The sequence below is a fragment of the Herpailurus yagouaroundi genome, unplaced genomic scaffold (genome assembly GCF_014898765.1).
Source record: "Herpailurus yagouaroundi ecotype Mexico unplaced genomic scaffold, PumYag 182, whole genome shotgun sequence".
Lineage (NCBI taxonomy): Eukaryota > Metazoa > Chordata > Mammalia > Carnivora > Felidae > Herpailurus > Herpailurus yagouaroundi.
The window spans coordinates 5,295,365-5,316,149 of NW_024412413.1; the positions used below are offsets into that span (position 1 = coordinate 5,295,365).

At 59.6% G+C, this 20,785-nt stretch overlaps 1 protein-coding gene across 1 annotated transcript in view; it reads right to left on the reverse strand.

The window, feature by feature from the left end:
* The window catches only part of PARVB (parvin beta), a 74,881-nt gene extending 55,591 nt beyond the window's left edge, over nucleotides 1–19,290 (reverse strand). Inside the window, exon 1 of the mRNA XM_040490596.1 lies at nucleotides 19,218–19,290. Coding sequence (XP_040346530.1) covers nucleotide 19,218 — 1 coding nt within the window. The 5' untranslated portion in view covers nucleotides 19,219–19,290. The remainder of the gene's footprint in view (nucleotides 1–19,217) is intronic.
* Between the last annotated feature and the right edge of the window lie 1,495 nt (nucleotides 19,291–20,785).

Below are 20,785 nucleotides of genomic sequence, written 5' to 3' on the forward strand. Positions count from 1 at the left end.
ACAGGACAGGGCCGGCGGTTATGAGCCCGGGGCTGTGCCCACAGAGCTTGGCGTTGGAATCTCACTTTACCACACGCTCGGGCCCGTGGTCTGGAGTGGGTCCCTTTGCCTTGCTAAGCCTCAGTTTTCCCGTCTGTAATGTGGGAGCGGTGGCAGTACCCGCCTCGCAGGGGTTCTGAGGAATCAGCGAGATCATGAATGCTCAGCTCCAGGTTGACAGCACAAGCTCTGAGGCACTGAGGGAAAAGGGGAGGCATCCCAGGAAGAACCAGGGAGGGCTTCTTGTAGGAGGAAGCAATTGGGTGCAGCCTTGAACGATCAAGAATCTGGATCTTGATTCTGCAAAGCATATGGGTGACACATCAGAGCCGGGATTCTGGAAGCCCAACGTGGCAGCCACGTGGACCTGAGCCACGGCAGGGATCCACAGACGCCTCTTCAGGACTCCGCTGCTCCTCACAGACGGGGTTCCCCAAGGGACACAGCCCCGTCACGGAGGACCTTTCTGTCTGAATCTGTTACCGGCCTCCGACGGTCAGTCTGACATTTGGAAGGAGGGGCTCTGCTTGAACCGCAGTGGCTTTTCCCCAAGGACCCTACTCTGCCAGCTTAGTGGCTTTCCATTGATCCCTGGAATGTTCTGGTTTCTAAAGTACTGGTCCATGTGCCAGAAAGTGGAACGCTTCAAAGATGCAAACTGCCAGCTGCCCTGAGTCACGGAGAAAGATCCGCTGGCCTGGGAGGGCCAGCGTCTGGGGTGTGTAACGGGTGTGGACGTTCAGAGGGATGGGGGCTCCGTGTCACGAGGCTGGGGACTCACTGATTTCCTGAGTGTGCATCACTGTTTTGAGGTGAACGCCCTTGTCCACACCAAGCCTGACAGCCAACCAGGAGGAAATCGATGGCCAAGGTTCGCACGGCACCCAAGTTCAGCTTGCGGGGGTGACCGCGTGGCTGTGGGACAGGGGACACAGGGCTGGGGAGATGCCGGGAGCCTGGGGGACAGGATGAAGCCCGGGTCAGGAGACAGAGCCAAGCGGCCACCCGTCGCTCGGCCTGGGGTGGGGGGCAGGCCGAGAGCAGTCACCAGCGTCACGAGCTTTCAAAAAGGCTCGAAATTCAGGGTTTAGTGTGGAATCTCCCAATTTATAAACGTGTGCAAATCATTCCAGTTCTGTCGGCCAACCAGGGGTCACCGGTTTGCGACCTCAGGTGGCAGTGAACGGATTATCCATGTTCTTACTGTCCGTGGGATGTGGACTGTGGGCCGCTAACATTTCCTGAGCACCTACTATGGGCCAGGCACCTTCCATGCCACCCATTCATCTCATCTCCTAACAAGTGCGGGAGGGAGTGGCCGGGTCCTGGCTGAGCCCCAGTCTCCTCGTTGTGAATGCACCTGACATACACCCCCCGCCCTCCCCCCCCCCCACCCCGTGAGCCCCAGAGTCAGGACCAAACCTGGTCTTGCACCTCCCTACGCCCAGCTAAGTCCTCCCCACCTTCAAGCCTCAGCTTATTGGCAACCTCCTCCAGGAAGCCCTCCTGGGCGTTCCCTTCCCACCCCGGGCTCCCGTCTGCCTAGCTCACATCACACGGCCCTAGAACCCTCTCTTTCCTGGACCATACGCCCCCATCCACACCAGTGCTAACTCAGCCCGTGCACACAACAGGCCTTCGCATTTGGGTAACAACACAACAGAAGCCTCCTGTCGCTTTCGGATCCCGGCTCGGCCGCCGACGAGCTGATCCTGGGCAGGCATGCAGGAAGTACTCCATAAACGCTCGCCTTTTAGCATCTGTTGAATCGATGCACGAAGGCATGATTCCAAAGCCCCGTTCCCTTTCCATCACCCCACCCAAGGACTGGGCAAGGCTTAAAAAAAAAACAAAAAGACAAAAAAAAAAAAACCCCACCTCTCCTGCCTGGAACTAGGAGCACATAAAACGGAGGAACGACAATTGAAAACCACAACCTCAACACTTGAAAGCTATCTCATAAAAAGCCTGCCACTCACACCCCAGGCCAAATGCAAAGGCTTCATCTTTGATTTTTTTTTTTAAATCTTTTCCTTCGTATGGGTTTCATTTATTTATTTATACCCAGGCTCTTTCCCAGAAAAAAAAAAAGTGCTTTTAGGCACCTTGTTTTTTTCCCCTTTGACATGACTGCAAAAGCCCAACTCTGAGAGCTGCTGGCTCACGGAGGAAGGTCACGGTCAGGGAGGCAGAAGTCTGAATGCATAGAAGCTTCTCGGCTTCTTGCTCTGTGAGGGGCGCAGGGGCAGGAAGGGGGAACCACAGCACAAGGCCTGCCGCGACGGGGTGCAGGGAGCCCACTGGGGGCTCACCTGCTTCGCAGAGGATCCAGAGGCCTCACGGCGGGGGTGGGAGGGGGGTGAGCCATGGCCTCTGGAGCTCAAGAGTGATAACTGCATTTTCTGCCATTTTTCTAAGGGTGTCATTTCCACGATGCTTTGCCTCCTAGGGAGACTTTTTACGCCATATGTACACGTCCTGATTTTGGTGCCGAACAGATCAGGGGGAGAATTTTCAGCAGCCCCGTGTGGACCAGCTCAAAGAGAAAGCTCCACCAAAAACAGCGTGCGGGCCACCCGATCCCCGTCTACAGGAGGAGCTTGAAACCGGGAGGAAAGCTTACCGGCCCGGGTCCAGACACACCCACTTGCAGTCACAGCCGGTCCTCAAAGGAACTGAGCGTCCTCGGAGTTGCCAGCAAAAGTGAGGGAGGGTAGGGACGTGTCCCCCCCCGTCCCCCCACCACGGCCGGGGCAAGGACAGTCGGGGGGACGGTAACCTCCCTGTGCTTTAGGAGACCCAACAATGAGGCTTTCCAGGCCCCTGCCAAATAGCGAGGGCTTCCTGGGAGTTTCCCGGCTTCCGTCCTCGCTCAGGGGGGTCGTTTCTCTGCAGAAGTTAGACTTGATCAGAATGATTATGGGCGCCTGGGTGGCTGAGTCACTGAAGCGTCCAAGGCTCAGGTCACGATCTCACGGTTTGTGAGTTCGAGCCCCTGAGTCAGGAGTCGGGTCTCTCCGGTTCTCTCTGCCCCTCCCTTACTCGCATGCATGTGCACACGTTCTCTCCCTCTCAAAATAAATAAACTTAAAAAAAATGTTTTCTTTTTTAAGAGAATAACTAAATGCATCAGCCTTGAAGACCTTAACACAGTGGTTCTTCCAGACAATAAATCAAGTTGTACTTCATGTGAAGATCTCACAGCTCAGTTAAAACAGGGCCCAACGCAGCGGGTGTAGCATCCGACTTCGGCTACGTCATCATCTCACGGTGCCCGAGTTCAAGCCCCGTGTCGGGCTCTGGGCGGGCAGCTCGGAGCCCGGATCCCGCTTCGGATTCTGTGTCTCCCTCTCTCTCTGCTCCTCCCCTGCTCTCACTCTGTTTCGGTCTCCCAAAAGTAAACGTTTATAAATAAATAAATACATACATACATACATAAAAACAGGGCCCAAGGAAGATCTAAGCAAGAACACGCTCCACGGCTGGGGGACGGGAAGCTATGAACAGCCCTCCGTGACACCTCTGGATTCCGTGTTCAGAGCGAGCTATGGATCACAACTCCAAGGGGTGAGTTACTCCCGGTGTATCACGCTCGCAAAGGCCTTGAAACGGGAGGCCCAGTCTTTCCCAGGAGGTTAGGGGGTCCGGGCTGAATCTCCACCATCCCCGGAATTAACAGCAGATGGAGGGCAGTGTTCGGCCCAGGGTCAGAGTCTGTGGGAGCGGACAGTCCCCCACTGTCCTTCCCGACCCGGACGTGGGACAGGAGTGAAATTACTTCCAGCGACCCGATCCAGTAGTGCAACGTAAAACAGCCTCTCAACCTTTTTTAAAAAATTTTTTTAATGTTTTATTTATTGTTGAGACAGAGAGAGACAGAGTGCAAGTGGGGGAGGAGCAGAGAGAGAGGGAGACACAGAATCCAAAGCAGCTCCAGGCTCCGAGCCATCAGCACAGAGCCCCACGCGGGGCTCGAACCCACGAACCGCGAGATCGTGACCTGAGCCGAAGTCGGACGCTCAACCGGCTCAGCCACCCAGGCGCCCCTGAGCCTCTCAACCTTTAATGTGGCAGATCCGGCTTGTTCTTCCTGAGGAATGACATCTGGCCTCGTCGCGAGCACGCCGGCCCACCGTCACGAGCTCCGTATATTTGTGTGTGTTTACCTCGCGGTCGTTTCTCGGCGGAGGATGAATGCCTGAACCGCACAGACACCACCACAGCAACAAAAAAGTACCGTGACGGTTACCCAAACCACACGGGTCGCTCAGTCTGACATCTGACTTATGGGGTTTCGCTCTGCCGGGGCACACGCTTCTACCCCGGCTCTCGACGTTTACAGGCGAAAATAAATGTGCGAGCATTTCAATAAAGGGAAATCCACAGGAGGTCAGCAGGCGTTACTGACCTCACATCAAGAGCTCGCGGCTAAAGATCTGTCCCGTTGGGGCAGCAGCAAGCAAGCCTCAGGCCGGGTCCTACAGCCTACTGATCTAGCCAACACCCATCGAGGGTCACCTACGTTGTCGCCGCTCGGCCGGGCACTAAGAGGAGAACGAGACGCAGCCTGTCCTCACTGTGCCAATCGTCGCGAGCCGGCAGGAGACAGAGGGGAAGGATGTGTCCTGGCCCCTGGCATCCAACGGCCTGGCCCAGCACCTAGCAGAGAAAGCACTAATGGGATGAATGTAGGTATACATATATATGTGTATATATATATTTTTTTTCTAAGTAGGCTCCATGCCCCACACAGGGCTCAAACTCACAACCCTGAGATCAAGACCCGAGCTGAGATCAAGAGTCGGGACGCTTAACCAACTGAGCCACCCAGGTGCCCAATGTATAATTAATTAAGTTCAATATGCATCATGGTGTTGAATTATAAAAAGCAGGTGTCAGGGGTGTCTGGGTGGCTCAGTCCATTAAGCGTCCGACTTTGGCTCAGGTCATGATCTCACGGTTCGTGGGTTTGAGGCCCGCGTCGGGCTCTGTGCTGACAGCTCAGAGCCTGGAGCCTGCTGCGGATTCTGGGTCTCCCCCTCTCTGCCCCTCCCCTGCTCGTGCTCTGTCTCTCTCTCTCTCTCTCAAAAATAAATACACATTAAAAAATAAATAAAAGGGGCGCCTGGGTGGCGCAGTCGGTTAAGCGTCCGACTTCAGCCAGGTCACGATCTCGCGGTCCGTGAGTTCGAGCCCCGCGTCGGGCTCTGGGCTAATGGCTCAGAGCCTGGAGCCTGTTTCCGATTCTGTGTCTCCCTCTCTCTCTGCTCCTCCCCCGTTCATGCTCTGTCTCTCTCTGTCCCAAAAATAAATAAACGTTGAAAAAAAAAAAAAATTAAAATAAATAAATAAATAAATAAATAAATAAATAAAAAACAGGTTTCAAGACAATCCGGCGTGATACTTATGCAAACAACACAATCAGAAAGTCAAAGCGATATATTCCTAGGTGTATGCATCTAAACTCATAGAGAAGAGAAGAAAAGGCCCCAGTCCCCAATGACAAGGACAGTGTTAAACCTCTGGGAGCGGGGAGGGCAGAGGAAAGGAGGAGACGGGGAAGGCTTGGCCATGGCCGTATTCCTACGTTCTTGTGAAATAAAGTTATTAGGACATTGTGGTAGGAGGACGTGCCCCCGGCCCCAAAGCTCACGACAGCCAATGCCGCAGGGGAGGGGGCCCTGCCGCAGCCGAGCCTGTCCCGGGGTGCTCACCTCTGAGGCCAGGAAGGGCCGAGGCGCAGAACTCGCCTTGCCTGGCGGCCCTGCAGGAAGAGAGCTCTGTCTGCAGCAGACCCCCCCACCCCCACCCCGAGGAAGTCACAGAGGGCCACACGCCTGTGCCTTCACGTGTGGGCAAGAGAGAAGCCGTAAGTTTGGGGGTGAAGAAATAGGTCGCTGTCATCACCCACAGGCTCAGAGGCATATCTTCTGCTGGATGCAAGAGGCATCTACACGGCTCAGAACCTTGGAATCTCCTGTCCTCAGCGCCGTTTTAAGACCCTGTGCTGCTCCTCTGTGCTTTGACGGAAAAGATCATTCCATGCCTTCTGTCTCCAGTGACACCGGGGAAATGCACGCCGCCTGGATCAGCCTGGGAAGGGCGTGGGAGGGGGGCTCAGGGGCCACATCCTGGGGAACCCAGCAGGGGGCACCTGCAGAGGGAGACCAGCCCCAGGAGGACATCACCGTGGATACCCCTGTTGTCACCGCTGGGATGCCAATCGCCCCCCCCACCTCCCGTCATCAGCCAGAGCCTGCCCTGGGGCCTTGGCGAACCACTCACCCCCGAAGCACTAAACTTGGGATCCCCCTGGGCTCACAGGCTGATCCGGCAGGTCTGGGCGGGGTCCGAGGCTCAGCATCAGTAACCATCACCCCAGGGTGACGCTGCCGATGCCCGGCCGAGAGCAGCAAGAACTTAGAAGACACGAGCACACCCCACCAGCCCCCCGAAATCCAAACCGGTGCGCGACTTCTGTGTCCCTTTCAGAGATGAAGACAGGGGCCACGTTTCAGCAACTTTCTACCTGGCCAGCGCCTGCCCCAGGTGACTGCCTCCCCAGGAAGGAAGGAGATTTAGTGAGCACATCTTCCCCGAGCTATCATGCCAGGCTCCCACCGGGGACGAGGTCTCTAAAAGAGCGAGCCACCTCCGAGCTGGCGCAGCTGGTTAGGGATGAATCCGAGCACCCGAGGCCTGCAAGGCCCCAAACCACAACATCTCCCAGCTTCTAGCGGGGTCGGAGGGAAGCACAGACCGTTTCCTGCCTGCAGGAGGGGGAACCCAGAATTTCATTCCTTCTCCAAATCCCTGTTCTCGATTTTGAGCTAGATGCAGAACTGCCTGTCCCCACAGCGATCATCTTGCCACCCTGGCTTCTCCCGAGACCCTCTGTTCCAAAGGGCTGGCGCCCACACCATCGGGCTGGGGTTCCCCCAGCAGCGCTGCCCCAGCCTCGGGGGACACAGCACGCAATCTGGAGGGACAGAGAAATCAGAAGAGGGAACCCCACAGCACAGCCCTGACCACAAGAAGCCACTGCAAATGATAACCTCGATCTGGAGCCGTGGGTGACTGAAGGTGGAAAGTTCCCGACACACATATACACGCAAAGGGCACAGAGAGGAACCGAGACGCTAGACAGGACCCTCCTCAGACCCTGCATCCTGTGTCTGGTCCTAGGGGCAGCCGGCGGGGAGAGGGGAGGAACCCGTCACCAGGAGGGCCACTCAGCCTCCCGCGGGTCCCGCCTCAGCCTCTCCGCTTCTGCAGGTGACCACCCTGGACTCTGCTGTTTCTTCTCTCCAGCGTCTGGTCGTCCTTCTTCTGGTCAAACAGAGCCCAGCATCTACCCACCGTTCTCGGGACTTACAATCCAGGTGGGAATCTGCCTCCAACCCCAGGTGGAGCCAATGGGTACACTATTCTCCCCAAAACACAGTTATCGAGGCAGGAACGTGCTTGGCCTGATCAGGGTCAGCGGCCCCAGGGAGACCATGCTGGGAATGCAGAACGAGACGGGCACTTTCTCCCAACGGCCTCGATCCAGCAAGGATGCACGTGGGAGCGGCACCATCATCCTACCCGCCCCCCCCCCCAGCCGACCCTGGAAATGAAGACAGGGTCAACGGAACGGAGGGAACAGTTCAGCAACACCATCCGTGTGCTGGATCGAGCCTTACCTGAGGCCAGCCGCAGGCAACTCTTTCTGTCAAACGCGACAGGGGATTCTGTTTTGTTCCTGTTCCACTTTGGGTTGAGTTTCCTGCCATTTGCAAACTGAGTCCCGTCGGAAGCAGCAGTCCTCCCGGCACGCAAAGCTAACCATGGTGTGATCCACACCACGGCTCCCACCGGCTCCGGGGTAAAACCCAAACCCCCCAAACACGTGATGAGCGAACCCGACCTGTTTCCATCCGGCTAACTCCAACTACAGCCCCCGGATCTGTCAGGACAGCGTTCCGTTTGCGCTCATGCCCTAGACAGAGTTAGGGCTCCTCCGGTTCCAAAGCCCCTTGCACGCGACAACTACGATCTTTTACCCCCTGTCATGTGGCTGTGGGGTGTGTCCGCCTCCCCGCACCCTGCCCCCCCTCCCCCAGGGCCGTAGAGGCGCCAGGTGCTGGTCCGGACCACGACCTCGTACCTTGCACAAAGCCTGACACGAAGCGTGCGATAAATATTTAGGGAAGGAACGAACGACTACGTGTTTACGCAGACAAAACAGAGCGGAGCGGAGAATTTAGGCGAGAGGCACAAAGTCAGAAGAGCAGGGAACAGAGTGTTCTTGCAAAACATTCCGCCTCCAGCCACTTAATTGGGTGGAAAAGGAGAATCTCCATTAAGGCTTACATTAGCCTGGCAGTCGTGGGTCACCAAGGACCCAATTACTGTGACGTGGCTGTGCGGAGGGCGAGGACCCGGGAGGGAGGATTCTGCTCTGCAATTAGGGACATATTGGGACGAGCCGCCTCTGGAGCAGACCTCGGCCGCCAGCGGGTGCACGCCGGCCAGCCACCTGCTGCAGGCACCCGGAGCAGAGACCGGCAAGAACAAAGCTGTCCGCCCGTCTCCAGGAAAGCAGGCCTTCTGAATACCAAAAGTTGCTTCAGTATAAATATTAAAAAAAAAAAAAAAAAAAAAAAAAGCCTGGAGCTCAGAGGCTGATGTCAAACAGAGAACTTCCCGACCCAGATCAGGCCTTTTCTTCCCCTTCGCCCTGGCTGATCAGAAAAACGCCAGGACCACAGAAAAACCAATCGTCTGTGGGAAGGAGGCGGGAAGAAAGACTTCCAGGTGAACGTGAAATGTCAGCTTTACCACAGAAACCGCGTGGCGAGCGGAAACCGGGACACGGGAGGGGTCTGGGCTGCTGGCTTACGAAGGACGACTGATCCTTTAGGGGCGAGTCGACGTGCCGGCTGCTCAGGCGGGGAGCAAGTGGGTCAGCTCATTCGAGCCACCTCCCGGACGCCCCAGGGAGACTCTTCGGGGGCCGGACACTGTGGCGGGACGAGCGCAAGGCCGGGGCGTCCGCTCTAGTCTCTGCGGGTCTCGGGTTCCTGGTCCCTCCCTTCCGGTCCAGCTCCCACAGGTTCTCAAGACTGTGTCCCGTGAACACAGCCCATCAGGTCACTCCTGTGCCCACAGACCGTCCCCGTCCTCCACTGCCTCCCTGCACGAAGACCAAATCCCTCCCCGTGGCACCCTACCCCCAGCCGCCACTGACGAGCTCGGGGCCGGGCACGGGCGCCCCAGGACCTTTGCACAGGCTGTGCCTCCTCCAGCAGCACCACAGCCTGCAGCTGAACCAGCCCAACACGCCGTGCGCTCTTACAGTTCGCTGCCAACCTCCATTCTTCCAGGGCCCTGCGCCCTCCTCCAAAGCCCCCCGGGCCCAGGGCGGGTGCCGGGACGGGCAGAACAGAGAGCACAGAGGCTCTGCAGGTGCATCACAGAATGACCTTGGGCACAAGCTTCATCTCCTTCCGTCTTTCACTGTCTTTCCCCCGCAGAGGGATGATAACCAGACACGACCGTGAGGTTGTCGTGACAACTAATTTAACAAGAAACAGCAGAGCGGGAAGTGTTGGCTCTCCCCTTCGGTCCCGCCATCAGCATCTGTGCTGGGTGACAGGGAGGGCCCAGCGTCTTGGAGAGTCACCCACCTGACAGGTTCACCCGGGGGGCCAGGCACCATGAAAGTCTGCAGGGTCTGGCCGTGAGCTCACTCACAGCCCTGGTGCTCCTGGAGGCTACGACCTAGGGGGGGTGTGCACGTCTCCCCGCCGGATGACAGAGTCCCGGAGGCAGAGGCCGGCCTCCCTCACCCCTGCGTCCCCAGGGGTCGGCCCCGCGTGGAGACGACCCCACGAAGGTGCGCTCACCTGATGGGACCGAGTCGAACCGAATCCCGACAGCCTCAGGCATCTGTGAGTATCGAGGGGTGGGACGGCCTCATTAACTGCATGTTCAGATGACAAGAGGCCACGAACCCCCACGTCACCCATTCCCAAAGAATCCAGACGTGGAAACATCCACTTCACTGCAAACCAGGCATGATCGGATCTCAAAGATCCTTAATTTACTGCACAGGCATCACCGCGAACATCTTTATACGGTGGCCGAGCATTTAAAACAGACGCTAATCGGGCTGAATTGTAACAGAACCTCGACTCTACATAAAAACACCACGATGGCGGCTGGACGGTGCCAGCAACATGCTGTGCCCCCCCCCCCCCCGCCACGCCAATTCTGAAGTCCAAGGTGCCGCCCAAAGTTTGCCAGCAGGGAGCCAAGGCCAGCCACCGCGAATGGTGACCGGCGACCAGGACAAGGAAGTCAGAGCCCACGGGAGGCTCAGAAGCATGTCTCAAGTGACTCACAGTGAAATTAAAATGCATATACATGCCAGGAACAAAGGATGGGGGAGAGCCCCCCCCCCAGGTAAACCTGCTTTTCTGAGGGTGAGGAAGAATCCTGGCTTCCTGAAAACCTCAAGGGCCAACATCATGTAGGGGGTGCCCTTTGGCACATGTCCGTGAGCTGACGAACAGCTGGACCCACGTCCCCGCGGCCAGCCTCCCCTGACCCCCGAAAGGGCCGTCTGGTTTTGCCTCCTGCTTCTCAGTCCCCCTGCCCCCCCCCACCCCCGCCCTTCGCACAAACGCCTGGTAATCACCGCATCCTGGCTGCATCCGTGCTAATCTGGATGAGATGTGTGTGCTCTGTTCCCTTGATTTGCGGATGGTGAGTTTATCACATTTCTACCAATCAATCGTGCCGGGTTTCGGTGAGGACGTGGAAGCAATTTCAATCACTGGTCGTGAAAATCTGCCATGAGTCAACAAAGAGGGAGGAAGGATCTAGAATAAGCATTAGGTGGGGGGCAGAGGAGGGAAGCCACCCCCAAATGAAACTCAGCATTCTCAAAAAAGCCACATCGACGTCCGACGTCTCCCCTTATGCGTATCGGCCACGGCCCCTTGGGGCCAAGTGGGGCAGGGTGCCCCGACCAAAGAGGGGGGGGGGCGGGTAAGGAAATCTGGTCATTTCCAGGAGCGGACAAGCCCAACAAGGTTAACACACCAGGAGAGAAGTCTGCTTAATAAAGAGAAAAACAAAGCCCAGGGAAGCAAGTTCGCCTGGTCCCTGCTCGGCGACCTCGTATTAATTAACCTGATCAGTAACGTCCCGTTGTATTCGGGGACATCCAAAGCGTGCTCTGCTAAGAAAATAAGAAGATTAAATCATTAAGTCGTTAAACACACACACACACACACACACACACACACACACAAAATTTCACGTGCACCTGCCACAAGAAACCTCAACTAGAGAAAAAACTAGCGAAGCGCGTGCGGAAACCGCCTCAAGGATGGCGCCCTCTAGTGGCCCATCTCCGCCAGTGCAAGTTAGACCTCATACCATCCGCTGAAGGTTCCATCCAAACTAGAGAATCTGGTCTGCTGGGCAGAGGGGCACCTTCCCAAAGCAGGTGGCTTTGGGGCAGCCCTGGGGCTGGCGGCTATGCCCCCACCTGAGATACTCCAGGGGCCGACGTGGCATTTCAGGTGGCCCGCCTGGGCAAACGGGACCACACCCACCCCGAATGGATGCAACACTCCAGGCAACAAAGGGGAAGGACCGTCACGACCCACGAGGGTTTCCCGGTGACCAGCCTTCAGAGGGAAAGCCCCAAAGGAGCAGCTAGAAGCCAATGGGGAGAACCCCTCCCCGCCAGCCAAAGTGAGGCTCCCCACGGCACCCCACACAATCCCGTGGGCCCCGTGCTGTTGTCGCCCCTTCGAGTATGACCACGTCTCAAGCATCTGTGTGCACCTGCTGCTGGAAGGGCAGGCGCACGGGGCCCGGCCCAGAGGACACACACGGCGAGTCAATGGTGAAACTGTCGATGAGCGAACGAGTGAACGTTTCAGGACTCTGACATCCCCCTCCGGTGCTCCTCTTTGGAGCTCCTAAGGGCAATTTTCTTTTAGGGCCCCCGTGCCCGGCTGAATAACGCCCCGCTTCCCCCCAAAGATATTTCCATCCCCATCCCTGGAACCCGTGACTTTGCACGGCAAAACGCCTTTGTGGGTGTGATTAAGTTACGGATCGTGACACGGGGAATTATCCTGCCTCATCCAGGGGGGCCCAAAGACACTGCAAGGGTCCTTGAAAAAAGGACACAAGTAGGGGCGCCTGGGTGGCGCAGTCGGTTAAGCGTCCGACTTCAGCCGGGTCACGATCTCACGGTCCGTGAGTTCGAGCCCCGCGTCGGGCTCTGGGCTGATGGCTCAGAGCCTGGAGCCTGTTTCCGATTCTGTGTCTCCCTCTCTCTCTGCCCCTCCCCCGTTCATGCTCTGTCTCTCTCTGTCCCAAAAAAATAAATAAATGTTGAAAAAAAAAAAAAAAAAGGACACAAGTGAACCGTGAGCAAGGAGACGGCAGAGACAGGGAGAGATCCGAAGACACCGCGCTGTTGGCTTTGCAGATGCAGGACGGGCCCCACGACAAGGAACACGGGAGCCTCTGGGAGCTGAGAAGTCAAGGAAACGGAATCTCCCCGGAGCCTCCAGAAGGCGGGCAGCCCTGCCTACGCCTGGATTTGAGGACGTGTGACCTCCAGAACAGTACGTCTGTGTTGTTCTGGACCACTGACCGTGGTGATTTGTGACTGCAACCACAGGAAACTCGCACGGCCTCGAGACGGCCCCACGTCATTTCAAAAGGCCCAGAACATTCTTTGGCTGCGCCCATTTTACTGAGCACCTACCGTGTGCCAGACCCCAGGCTAATAAGCCCCGGGGACACAACCGTTATTGAAACAGGCACAGCCTGGGTCACGCGAGCGGAACAGACACACGCGAGCACAGAGGATGCGTCCAGCCAACGCCGTGGATAAAGACGCAAGTGTCCCCGAGCGTCCCAGGTCACGCTCGTGTGACGATGGGGCCGGAGAAGGTCGGCTTCGTGGTGGCAAACCCACTAACACGAGTCACCTTGTTACCTTAGCTGCAGAAGGAACAGGATGCGCTCGTGTCCTCGCGAGACCCGAGGTGGCTCCCGTCCCCGCAGCTGCTCAGGACCGGCCACCACAGCGGCCCACGGGGCCACCGTGCTCCTCACCTCCTCCTGCGCCTGGCTACTGAACGGGTCACGGGGAACAGCCGGGGACGTGCTAGGCGCCTTGCCCCTTCCGACCACCTCTCTGGGCCTGACCCTTTGCGTCTGGCTCTAGGCCCCAGGAGCACCTGCCCTATGCGTCTTCTCAGTCCCGCCTCCGCTGCTCTAGATCTCGGCCCCCCGGCATCCCGGGCAGCAGCCCCAGCCGCCGTCAACCCATTCTTTCTCGAGGTCATCGCTCTAGTCGCTACCAACAGGAAACGCAGGCCCAGATGCCAGAGTCGGCGCCCGGCCTCGGGAGACACCCAGTACCGGGAACTCATCAGAACAAACAACGAGCCCACGCGGTTCCCCAAACGCCGACACGGGTGCCTGCCTCCCAGAGGCCCGCCGGGCACGCCTCCCTCCTCGGAGCCCCGCACGCTTTCTTCAGGGAGGCCTCCCTCCTCTGGGTTGTACCGGCCCTTTGGGAGGCAGCCAGATCCGGACGATGTGCAAGAACCCATCACGTGCTACGAAGGGTTGAAGTTCAGCCCCCGGAATACATGGTGCAGCCCTCGCCCCCGTGCCCCGAATGTGGCTTTATCTGGATACGGTGTCTCTGCGGATATTTCCGAGACAAGGCCACCCTGACCACTGGGGCCCCGAAGACGAAGACATGGGGCGCCCGGGGGGCTCTGTCGGTTGAGCGTCCGACTTCGGCTCGGGTCATGATCTCGAGGTCCGTGGGTTCGAGCCCCGTGTCGGGCTCTGTGCCGCTTCGGATTCTGTGTCTCCCTCTCCCTCTCTCTCTCTGCCCCTTCCCTGTTCTTTCTCAAAAATAAATATTTTAAGATTTTTTTTAAAAGCGAGAGAGAAGACAGCCGCGTGAAGACAGAGACAAAGACCAGAATCGAGCAGCAATAAGCCCAGGAGTGCCTGAAGCCACCAGAGGCCGGAAAAGGCAAGGCCGATCCTCCCCTCGAGCCCCCGAGGGAGCACGACGCAGCTGACATCCTGACTTTGGACTTCCGGCCTCCCCGCGGTGACAGAATGAGTTTCTGCCAAGCCACCCGTCTGCGGGGCTCTTGCGGCAGCGTGGGGCCCAGGCACCCTCCGCATTTGTGGACACCCGGGACCCTCCGTGTTCTCACCTGCACGTGGGGTAGAGGCGCCTCAGCTTCGGGGCCGGAGGGATCTACCGACGTGCGCCCCGCGGGCCCGGACCGGCCGTGACCTGGTCTCTGGCAGGCATAGGACACCCTTCCCACTCCTGCACGGAGCCAGGAAAACGGGGATTTGTCCTGCCGTCCTTCAAAAGACGTCCGTGCACAGCCGCGCGCGGCCCTGAGCGCCGGGACGCTGTCCCCTGCCATCTCGCCGGCCCCCCTCCCCCAGCCTCCGGGGACAGCTCTGTCCCCCAGGGGCCTGGCAGCGTCCGGACGCGGTTACGGCCGTCCACCTGGAGGCAGGAGGTGTTACTGGCATCTAGTGCGCGAAGCCGCTCCACACCCGACTGCGCCCGCGGCCGGTCCCGCCACCGAGAATCATCCGGTGCAAAGCACGAACAGTGCCGAGGGGGAAAAGCCCTCCTGCAGCCGCCTCGGGACCCCCAGAAGCTGGCCAGGCGGGGACTCCCTGGGACCCTCGCTCAGGTCGGAATCTCACGGGGCCGTCAGGGACCCCGCCCGGCCGTCCTGGGCTCTGCAGACCGCACCCTGGGCTCCGAGGGGACAGAGGGCCCTGCACTCAGGAAGCACCTGTGCCTGTTGGAGACGATGCAGAGTATCAAAATAGTAACAGCGTGACAATCTCGCACCATAACAGAGCGGAACGAGGCGTAGGGCGTGGGCATCCCTCAGCCTACGTGGCCGGGGTGGGGCAGGGTCCCTGACTCTAGACCCTCGGGACAAAGGTCCACCCAGGCCCCACCTCCGGCCTCCGGGGAACACGCAGGGTGGGTGTCCTTGGCACAGAGGGGCAGCCCGCTCTTCTGTCCTTCTGCTGGATGACGAATCCGGTGTGGACACGGGGTGGGGGCCCGAGGGCAGGGCCGAGCTCCCTGCCGCGCGCCAGGCCCTCGGCCACACGCTCGTGCCCACACACCCTCCCCGGCCCCGCCAGGCAGCTGGGGGGCGGTGGGGACACGGGGGAGGAGGCAGCGAGTAACGCCTGCCGCCCCCCATCCCGTACCCCCTTCCTAGGGGGGAGGTGCTGAGAGGGATCCTCGGATACTGTGCCCTGCGGTCCAGGATCAGCCCTCCCCGCTGGGGCGCCCGCTCACTCGCTCGCTCTCTGGGGCTGCGGGAGGCTCAGCCATTTGCCGGAGGCCTGGCCTCCCACCCCCTCACCTCTGGTTGTCCCGGCAACCAGGCCCCCTCCGTCCCCAAGGAAGCCACGGCTCCCGCAGGGTGAGGCTCTGCACGATGGTGACAGCAGGGGCTAGGCAGGGACGGCTGGACCCGCCAGCCAAGTGTGCGGCCGGGACAGCCGCTGTCGAACGCTCCCCCGACCCAGCCCGGGGTCACGGTCCCACGACCGCCCTCTGTCCGCTTTGCTGACGCAGTCAGCCGCACAGGCGACAGGACCGCACGGCTTTAGCACGAAGTTTTGAGGGGTCGCTGAGCGTGGGGCGGTGAGCAGGTCGGGTCGGAGGGGAAGGGGTGGGGAAGGTCACCCCACGGCCTGCGGCCCCCCTTCCGAGGGGGGCTCCCTCCCGGGCCTCCGCGGGTGGGAGTGGGGTGACCCCCACTTCCGCCCAGCAGACCCCAATTCAAAGCGCACCTGCTTCCCCAGCTGCACAGAACATCTGCGTTTGGAGAAACTGAGGGACGCGGTTCAGTCCCTCGCCCCCCTTTGTTTGCAGACAGGGGTTAACGGTCAGGGGGTGGGGAGGGCAGGCACACCTGTGTTCGTCCACTTTCAGTCGATATTTCCTCCACTTCACAGAAGAAGGCTGGCTTTCGATGCACAGTTACAGCTGAGCCGCGAGGGGACTGGGCTCAGTTTACTTCTGCTCATCTACTCACCCGGTGACCCCTAGCGACATCCACCAGCAACCAGGCCTGGCAGGGCAAGGACGCAGACATAGGCCCTGCCCCGAGGCCTCAGCGTCCAGGACACAAATGGTGGAGGGACCGGAGAGGGAACGGGCGGCAGTCCAGGCAGGCTTCCTGGAGGAGGTAACCTTGGGACTGAGTCTTGAAGGACCCTGGCCCACAAGGCTGGCGGGGAGACGGTGCCAGTCCCCGGCCCCACGTTCCCAGCAAGTGGGAAACGTGTGTCCTTTTGTTCTGGGACCTCCTGTAGCAGGAGGCTGGCTAATAAGCCGGGCAGAGAGGATGTCGGTGAAGTCCCGCTCAACAAACTGCCACCTCTCCGTTCTCAAGGTCCCATTGCCTTGCCCCATTCCACCCCACCTCGAAATCCCCCACCCGCAAGGGCAGCGAGCGACGGCCTTCGGGGTGGGGACAGAGATGGCCGGACCTCGCGCCGCGGAGGAAGGAAGTCTGTCTATGGGGAGCCCCCCCCGCCCCCCAACATCCTCCTCCACGAGCTCACTCGGGCTCCCCCTGCCGCTGCAGACCGGGGACCGGAGGCTCTGCACACAGCCGACCTGCCCGAGGAGAGGCAGCCAAGTCTGACATTCCTACCGGAACCAAGTCTCCCCAGAGACAAAGTGCTGCCCACGACGCAGCAGTCAGGGGGAAGTCACGGGCAGTTAAGAAACCTTAGAAACCTCTCCCGGTCCTGGATCCCCCACGGGTGGGAGGAGGTAGGGAGGAGGGAGAGGGGAGGTAGAACACGAGACGACAACAGGCAGCGACACGGGGAGAGCGGTGCCTTCCGGGTGCCCGTGGATGGCCGTGGGGGGTCTAAGTGCCGTGAGGCAGGCCACCTCCCTTATCCCCACTTTACAGACGAGGAAGAGAGAGGACTGGCCGAGGCCCCAGGACCAGGAAGAGAGGGGCCGGGATTTGTATGCCGCCGTCCCACGAGCTGAGCATCCAGAATAAATGCGCACCTGCTACCCTGAGCCCCGTCACGCCTACCCTGCCCGCATGCGCAGCAGGCCACAAGCCTCAGGAGGGGACAGACACGCTGGTGTCGGGCACCGTTCCAGAAAAGGCCTCTGGGTGCAAAGCAGAGCAGGCTGCGGGGCGTGCGGGCAGGCGGCCGCGGAGCCGGGTACTCGCCCGTCAGTCCCCAAGCTTTGGGAGCCCGGGGCCCCTTTCCTAACCGAGAGTTTAACGGACCTCCACCTCCTTCGGCCACCGTATGCTCCCGGCAGAGAGTACATTCAGCACAGCTTTAAACTAGCTTTGGGACGCCCGGCAGACCCCGAGAAAATGGGAATACCGTGGGGCCCAGGTGAGCAAGATGCCTGCCCGTTCATCCCCGTCATTTCTGGTCCCCACGTGGGCTCCATGGACCTGGGCGCTCCCAGGTCTGGCGGGAATTAAGCCAGGGTCGAGGAAGCAGAGGAAGGAGTGGGGGAAGTGGAGCTAAACAAGGGACTTTTTCTGCAGGACTTCTCAGAGCCTTGACTGTGCTCCTGTGCCTCGTGCCTCTCCCAGGGAACAGACAGGGAAGGCAGCTACCCGGCACTTCGGGAGAAGGGGCAAGAAGGTCCCCTGACAGCCTGAGGGGAGGGTGGCTGGGTATGCCCCTCCACCAGCCACCCATTCCCCCCACCCCTCCCCAGCCCACCCCTGCACGGGAAGAGCCAGAGGCCCGGTTCAGATGCTTTCTGCTCCTCACGGTAAGGCCTTGGGTCTCTGAAGGGCGGCAGATGAGCAAGCACAGAGCCCCCTGCATTCAGTCTCCTTAAGCTCCTCCCTCAACTGCTGGCTTCCCCTCCAGAAATGTCCCCACACGCCCACAAAAAGCCCGTGATCAAGGCACGGGCAAAAATCAGCCTGTGACCTCTTTTTTTTTTCCCCCAAGTTTGTTCATTTATTGATTGATTTAGCGAGAGCAAGCAGGGAAGTGCAGAGAGAAAGGAGAGAGAGAGAGAGAGAGAGAGAGAGAGAGAGAGAGAGAGAACCCTCAGCAGGCTCCATGCTTTCAGCACAGAGCCCGATGCGAGGCTCGAACTCATGAACCGTGAGATCACGACCTGAGCCGAAACCCAGAGTCAGACGCTTCGCCGCCTGAGCCCCCCCAGGCGCCCCAGCCTGGGACCTCCCTTGCCCACCTGAGCATCAGCTCCTTTTCTGTAAGGATACGGCGGGCAGAGTCCAAGAGAAACGTGGCTTCTCCTCCACCAGGTGGGTGGAAAGGAGCTGTCTTTCGCTGTCAGAGGCACAGGAGCATCTGAACAGCCGGCATCTCACCGCCCCCCTCCAGGCCCCAGGGAGGTGGCCGGCGAGAAGAGCTCCAGACGAACCCGACTCCAGGTCTCAACCGCCGTGTGACCTCGGGTGGGGCACTCGGCCCCTCCGGGCTTCGGTGCCCTCAACTGCGAGGTTACGAGGTTGGCACGAGACACCTCGCCTGTCCCCCTCTCTCCGTTTCTCAGGTGGGAACACACAGCATCAGAGTGACCGCTACCAGCTGCCATGATCGTGCTGATGAGGGCAGAGCTGGGCGCACCCCCACGCCCTCGACACAAACTCCTCCGCCATCTGCCGTGGCCGAAGAAAACACAGGATGAATCTCTCATCCGGGGGCGACGGGAAGAGCCAGTTACGGGGGGAAGACAGAAATAGAAGGTCGTTGCAGGAAAACCCGTCACATCGGGGAGCCCATGAAAGAAGCCTGGTGGCAATCCGTCCATCCCTCGAGACGTTCCAAGCGCCACTCTTCCGGGCCCAAAAACCCAGGGATGGAAGCGTCCCACACGCCTCAATGCCCAGAGCTGGCGCCCGTCCATCTGGGCCGAGGTGAGGTTCCCGAGGACCCTCCTACCCCGCCGTCCTCACACCTTCCCAGGAAAAGTCAAAAGTCCCTCCAGCCCGGGGCCCTCCCTTGTCTGAACAGCCCTGGCCCCAGGAAGCAGGGACGGGGTAAGGGCCAGCCTGGGTTTAACTCCTGCCGAAAACGGTCAGAAAACGGGGGGCACTCACTGGCCAGGCGGGGGTGCGGCTGGAGGAGGCGTCAGAAATGCAGGGGAGCGGGAGGCCAGCAGGCACCCGGCGGGGAGCCAGGGGGCACGCGTCACGTTCATATACGGACACGGGCGGGGACGGCATGACTTGCAATTTGAGGAAGGGGCCTCTTTAGGGCTTTGAGGAAGGCCCGTGAGGGATCGGGGTGCCCAGAGGATGGGGCTGCTCTCCGACGATAGAACTCCGCCGACCACAAAGAGCTATTTCTATCCTCACTGCCAACGGCCTCGTGGGCAAGGAAACTGCTCCGGGAAAACCAACCCACGGGGCACAGAGAAGGAAGGAAGACAGAGTCCACTCCCGCGGTGTGACCCAGCTCGTGTTTATTTGGCTCTGGGAAAAACCACGGCAGGCTGGGGCCTCCGATAAGCCTCCGATCTCGGCCCGACGCCGGAGGCCTGGCTACGGGGCAGGCCCGCGGCGCCCCAGGCTGCATCCTGGCCCCCAACGATGTTTGTCACCCCGTCTCCACGACAACAGAAATCAGACACCAGAAACAGACAGCCGAAGCCAGAGCCGCGGCCAGACTGTGGAGGCTGGTCGATGTGCCCTGGGTGGTGCCTCCTGGCTTCCCGGGACGGAAGGACCAGGGGCCAGCCCGCAATGGGGAGACGCGAAGCAGAAACAGAAACCGGCCTTCTCCCCGCTTTGGCCACGGGACACGCCATCTGGTTTCAAGGCCGGGCCCGCCTGCCCCCCCCCACCCCCTCCTGAGCTGGGGGACCTGGACAGGCCCCGTGTCTGCGTTTCCACATCTAGAGAGTGGGGATGTCACTGGGATAGGCGAGTTCACACGGCACCTGGCACCGGGAAGCACTATTAGCTACTAGCTCTTCTTTGCGACGATGATGAAGCAACTCCCAACTCCCGGAAACACATTTTCCTTGCAGGTGCCGCTCAGTACGTTCTCCAGTTCCCAGGTTTGCTCAGGCAGAAGTGCGTGAGCCCAGCGGGGACACGGGCGTCCGGAGCTGGGCCTCCGGCTGGCAAGGGCCACGAGCAGTCACGGGCATCGGGATCCCAGCCTCCAGGGCCGCCCAGCCGCCCCCCCCCCCCCCCCACCAGACACGGTACAAAACCGAGGTTCACGCAGAGGTGACACCGGGGAACTGGGACAGCAACTATGAGCGACCCGAAGCCAGTGCAGTCCCGAGGCTGGTTCTCGTGTTTGGGGGTCTATGGGCTAAACTGTATCCCCCCAGAATTCAAATGTCAGAGTCCTCACCCCCAGGACATCAGAACGTGACCGTGGTGGGAGACAGAGCTTTTAAAGAGGAGATTAAGGGGGCGCCTGGGTCGCTCGGTCGGTTGAGCGTCCGACTTCGGCCCAGGTCATGATCTCGCGGTCCGTGAGTTCGAGCCCCGCGCCGGGCTCTGTGCGGACAGCTCGGAGCCTGGAGCCTGCTTCGGATTCTGTGCCTCCCTCTCTCTCCGCCCCTCCCCTGCTCACACTTTGTCTCTCTCTCTCTCAAAGATAAATTTTAAAAAGTTTAAAAAAATTAAAGAGGAGATTAAGGTAAAATGAG